The sequence below is a fragment of the Osmerus mordax genome, chromosome 26, assembly GCF_038355195.1.
Source record: "Osmerus mordax isolate fOsmMor3 chromosome 26, fOsmMor3.pri, whole genome shotgun sequence".
NCBI lineage: Eukaryota > Metazoa > Chordata > Actinopteri > Osmeriformes > Osmeridae > Osmerus > Osmerus mordax.
Window position 1 is genome coordinate 2,665,360 of NC_090075.1, and position 5,969 is coordinate 2,671,328.

Here is a 5,969-nt window from a genome sequence, read left to right on the forward strand (position 1 = left end):
GGTTAGATGGATGGATGCATGTATCTGGTATCTATGACAACTCCCTGATCTAATTTCCTGTGCTAGGGTTGGTGTGAGCTCAGCTGCAGTTCACAAAATAAACTATTGATGCGAATAGCTTCGTTCTTATCTCTAACAAACACATTGAAACAAGTTGCCCATTTCCCGTTCATATTTCAGTTTCCATTCTGAATTTACAATTGACCATAACTCTGCTACAGCCGGCTCAATACGTCTTTCATTGCAGCTACTTCAGAGTCACAAGACTCCCCTCTCTGACTGTCACACACACACACACACACACACAGACACAGAAAGACACCAACACACACTCACACAAAGACACACACACACTCACACAAAGACACACAGACATTCCACGTCTTCGGAGAGCGCTCGGGAGTGCATCTTGACCCTGTGACCCCGCCCCCCCCGCTCCAGAGCCCGTGTTTGAGAAGACGAGGCGTGAGGGTGCCGTAAGAGACAGCCGTCCTCACCACAGAGCCCAACCCTCACTGACCTTCCAGAAATTACCGCTCCGCCAAAGGAAAGCAAACACATCATTTATCTGGCGGCCAATGAAAAGAGCAGCTCCCCAAGGAGGCGGAGCTGCCAGGGAGAGATGTGTGTGTGCGTGTGACAGGAGGAAAGAGAGGGGCAGCTGGCATTAGGGAAGCCAGGCCATCGCTCTGCTGGGAGACAAGACCGACAGCAGCCCCGGCCTCAGCCTCCGCCCAAGCCTCAGCCCTAGCCTCAGAGCCACCCCCAGCCTCTGCCCTAGCCTCAGAGCTACCCCCAGCCCCAGCTTTAGCATCAGCCTCTCCCCTCACCCAGCCAAACTTCCAGCCACACAAACACGTCTCCGGGCAGGGCGGCCACTTCCATTAACACAAGCACCATCACCAGGACTATACATACAAATAAAACGCTTTGGAGAAAACAGCACCAGTCGATCAGCGAGTGCTTGTCCAATTAAGAGGGTGTAATGACATAACAAATAAGGACAAGCGTTCTGATTGCGTTAGGTGCGATGTGGCGACGATGTGAAGATAGCGATCCTTCGCTCGTGATTAGGAAACAAGCGGCGCGATCACGCCACGCCTTCGGCCTTGGAAGCAACGGACGCCGTCCCCCCGGTGCCGATCTGACGGTGACGCCTCACGGTGATGTCACGGGAAGGGAGGGGAGGGGAGGGAGGGTTGACGGTACAGACCGAAGGGGGGCAGGAGGAACCACGCTTTGTTGCCGTGACGATCGGTAATGAAGAGGCCTTTGAGGCAGAGTGAAGCTGATATGGAGTGGGGCTTTGATTGTTTGCGACGAGGGGCTGGGGGGCTGGAGCATCAGGCGCAGTAAAGACGCTGTCATTGTGCTGCATTCTGCTGTGCAAGCCACTCCGCCGTGGTGGAGCGGGGCGACCTGCGCACTCAGCACTCTGGATCAAAGCCCGCACTTTCCACTGCGGTCAGGAGTTATGTTTACCCGACAAATCACCTGGGAGCTTTTAAAAACAAGAGTGCAGGTGTATATCTTCGATTACTCATAGAGAGAGAGAGAGGGGGGTGGGGGGGAGGGGTACTGGATGCTAAACGCTAAAGATGATTGGATGAATAAATGGGAGTCCTTCTGGTCTGAAATGGCATGGCGAAATGGTAGCTGTGGTGAGTGGAACCTGGGCTTTGATCCCTGGCGGATGGTGAAGTGAAGAGAGTGCTCGAAACAGCGTTCAGCGCTGACCCTTTCAGAGGGCTGGAGGAGAGGCGTCAACTCTTCTGACTTCTCCTCTCATCCCCCTCCGCCTCCCACCCTCCTCCCTCCCCTCTTCTCTCTTGTTTCCTCCTCTCCCCTACGCCCCCTCCTCCTCTACCCCCTTCCTCTCCCTTTCTTTTGTCGTCCTCTCTCGCTCTCCCCCCTCTCCTCTCTCGCTCCCCCCCTCTCCTGTCTCGCTCTCCCCCCTCTCCTCTCTCGCTCTCCCCCCTCGCTCTCCCCCCTCTCCTCTCTCGCTCTCCCCCCCTCTCCTCTCTCGCTCTCCCCTCTCTCCTCTCTCGCTCTCCCCCCTCTCCTCTCTCGCTCTCCCCCCTCTCCTCTCTCGCTCTCCCCCCCTCTCCTCTCTCGCTCTCCCCCCCTCTCCTCTCTCGCTCCCCCCCTCTCCTCTCTCGCTCTCCCCCCCTCTCCTCTCTCGCTCCCCCCCTCTCCTCTCTCGCTCTCCCCCCCTCTTCCTCTCTCGCTCTCCCCCCTCTCCTCTCTCGCTCTCCCCCCTCTCCTCTCTCGCTCTCCCCCCTCTACTCTCTCCTCGTTTCCTCTGCCGGAGAGAGTCGTGTTAGACTGGGGCCTGCCTCCGATCTCTCTGTCAACACAATGAAGGTCACGCAAGCCTCGGACGCCCAATTAGGCCTCGGACGCCTGCAGCACCGTCAGAAGATGTCTGGTTTGTATGAGGGAGGTGGGGGGAGGGAGAGAGAGAGAGGAGGCATTAAAGAAAAAGTACCTAAAGGGAACGTGGACAAAGGGGAGGTGATATCAACAGGGAGTCAGTGTAACACCATTATACCCTCAGCATACCTCGCCCACGCTGGGAACGGAGAGATGTGGTCCCTGGTATCGGGGTCTTGTCAGAGTGGATCTGACACTGAGCTGGGTTGTGAGGAGAGCACCGTGCCTGACTCCGCTCTGCTGGGGCTGCCTCCGCTCTGCCGGGGCTGCCTCCGCTCTGCCGGGGCTGCCTCCGCTCTGCCGGGGCTGCCTCCGCTCTGCCGGGGCTGCCTCTACAGGGCCGCGCTGACAGACGCTGACAGCGCCTGGTAATCAACGGCCCGGCCGATGCAGGAGAGCAGGCGGCCATACATCACAGGGAGGGCTTTTACATCAATCAGAGCAGATTCAGTCGACGGGGGGGCTGGGGCGGCCCCCCCGTGTGCCCCCCGCGGGCCAGCCTGGGGACAGGCTCTGTGCTGCTTCCAGATTTATCAGAGGGGCCCGAGGCAGGGCGAGGCCAGGGCTGCGAGTGACCGTGGGTAATTAGCACCCAGACAGACAGACATTAAAGTCTGTTAATTAGAGCTGAGAGGAGACAGGGAGGGAAGGGAAGGAAGGGAGGGAGGGAGACAGGGAGGGAGACAGGGAGGGAGACAGGGAGGTTTTACTGCGACGCTCACGCTCTACAAGAGGGCGTAGGTTGGTTACTGTCATCTCTTCTGTTTCATATTGGTTTGGTTTCAGCAGAGATGCACACACATCTCTCTCTGTCTCTCTCTCTCTCGCTCGCTCTTCCTCTTCAATATCTCTCAAATCTGACCTGTAACATAGTCCCTCTCTCCTCCGTACTGCTTTCCCTTCCTCTCTCTCTCTCCTCTCTGTGTTGTTTCTCTGTTCATACTGCAGCAGGATAGTTAATCACAGAAGGGAACTGGCTACACCCTCACCAGTTAAGTCTTAATGTGCCAAACAAAATTGAAAAGAAATCACAGGAGGAGGAAAGGCCTGTGGAGATCCACAGTGGTGATACTAAATACTAATTGTTTAACAGCCACATATGCTGATGTGGTGAATGCATCTCCCCGACATTACAGTGTGTGTGTGTGGATGTGTGTTTCCGTATGTGAGGTGTCTGTGTGTGTGTGTTGTCAGTATATGAGTCATGTGTTTGTGTGTATTGGACACAAAGGAAAGCATTTCCCCTCTTCAGCGACTGAAAAGAGTACCTAATGTTCAATCCTCGGGTTTATTGACTTTCTGATGTTACTTTCCCGAAATGGCAGAGCAGCATACAAAATAGATTTTTGAAGTGCGCCCTGTCTGTTAGCTAGACAACAACCAGCAGTAGCCGTTGGAAAGGAAATTACTATTTGAAATCACGATTTTCTTCTCACTAACATGACAAAAATTGCTAAATGAATGTTCCCTTTTCCGTTTAGAAAACGGTATGTATCTTTTTGGAGCCCTGCATTATGCTGACTGGAAACACTCTCTCTTTCTTCCTCTCTCCATCGCCCCTCCCTCGCTCTTGCCTTTCCTGTCCCTACTTTCCTCAACGAGCCTAAATTGAACTGAGGACCCCACAAAAGTCTGGGTGGAACACTCTGGCCCTCACTGTTAAAGCACTAGTGGTGCATTGGCAATTTGACCGCATCACTGACCGCAGGACGGCTAGGGAGTCGTCCGGTGAGACATTTGACCTGTAATAAACTCTGCAAATTGAGAGACTTCAATATGAAAATCAATCTCTTTCAAGTTCTTTCTTTCCTCTTTCCAGAGAGCAGAGCGTGGCTGATCTAGGTGTCGAGGCTCGCCGGACGCAAAGACACAAATCAACCTCCAGTCCTCCCAAATAAACCGCTTCAAATGAAGCCCCGGAAACATGGATTTAGCGATCTGCACGGGAAAAACCGACAGGGGTCCAGGCAAGGGGACGCGCACGAAAAATGAGTGAACTATCCCTTTAAGAAGCAAAGGAAGCAGAAGTCCCATGGCGACTGTAACCTCAGGCCTCTCTCTAAGCTGGTCTGTCTCATTCGGTTCTGCTCAGCAGATACCAGTAGGTTTTTACTCTGGCAGCAGCTTTGGAATATCAGTCACACTGCTGTATCTGTGCTGTGACATAGCCACCACAAATCCAGCGAAAAACGAAAAAAGGTTCTTTCCCAACTTGTTTTTGTCTAACAGGTGTAAACTGCCACCTTGCTAGTTTACCAGTCTGTCTGGTAAACATGAGCAGGTCAACCAGACCGAGTTACCAAGGGAACCAGAGAACGCATCAAAATAACTTTAGGCTTCTGCCGGCAGGAAACCAGATAGCATGGATTTGAATTTTAAAATTTGTTTTTTTTTCCTCTTCACGAGAATATTTATAAAACATGAATTCCTACAGTATATGGAACAACCCCCCTCCCCCCCCACACACACACACACTGCTTTTTTAAAGCCCCAATATGTAAGAAAAACGATTCGTCCATGGTGTCCCACATATTTGTTCCAGTATCTTTTTAACATGCTAATGAGTATCTTTCTGATTTACACAGAGGCATGGGGGGGGATCTCATTGTCACTGAAACTAATAACTAATATCAATAGCGCGCCACGAGCAGATAGCTGGGGCGCATGGAGACAGATTGCGTTCACAAAGCCGAAGCCAAACAAGAAATGGAGAGGCGCCACAACCCAGGTCCGAGGGATTTGAATTAAATTAATTACATTACTTTCCATTCCACTTCAAATCCGAGCGATTCGGCTCGGTCTCCCCGGTCCCTTCCCCGGCCGGGCCAGATACATGATTAGTAGGGAAGGTTTAATAGGTACACCGCTGAGCCCTCCGCATCATAAACACCCTTACACATGGGAATAGGTAGAGGCAGAGAGAAGAAGGGAGGGAGGGAGGCAGAGATGGCGAGAGGGAGGGAAGGAGAGATCGATGGGGAGAGAAAGAAAGAGAGAAAGGGAGAGGATCCTTATGAGTAATGGGATCTTCTCCAGGTGCTTATGTTTCTCCTTGTCTGTGTTAATTCCCTCCAGCAGACTGGGTCATTTTCTCCTTCACGTCAAACCCCCCTTTTGTCACCCGTACATAAACACACTTATCCTGTAGGAGCAGGACTAAAAACAGATAACAGTTAAAGTAGCCATCTGTACTGAAGTCACTCAAGTGTTTTCTGTCTGGGGACGAGGCCTGGACTGCCTTACTGCCTTCTGCTGCTTCTCTATGTTGTTGGGTTATTAAAACCCAAGATTGTATTTTTACGTGTGTTTTTGTGTGTGTACGATTGTGGTGTGTACTTCTGTGTGCTTCTTTGTGTCCGTCTGTGGGCTTCTGTTTGCAAGTGTTTCTGTGTGTGTGTGTGTGTGTGTGTGTCTGTTCTTAGGTGTGGGCATGTGTAAGTCTACTCTACCCCCCCCCCCCCCCCCCCCCTCCAAATTCAAACCTTCAAGCTTGTCCATGTTCCTTCTCTATCGCAATGTAAGTGCTCCTCATTCAG

At 52.4% G+C, this 5,969-nt stretch overlaps 1 protein-coding gene across 1 annotated transcript in view; it reads right to left on the minus strand.

Moving 5' to 3' along the window:
* The window catches only part of ncanb (neurocan b), a 54,454-nt gene extending 53,569 nt beyond the window's left edge, over positions 1-885 (minus strand). The window contains 1 exon segment of the mRNA XM_067229441.1: positions 831-885. Coding sequence (XP_067085542.1) covers positions 831-885 — 55 coding nt within the window.
* Between the last annotated feature and the right edge of the window lie 5,084 nt (positions 886-5,969).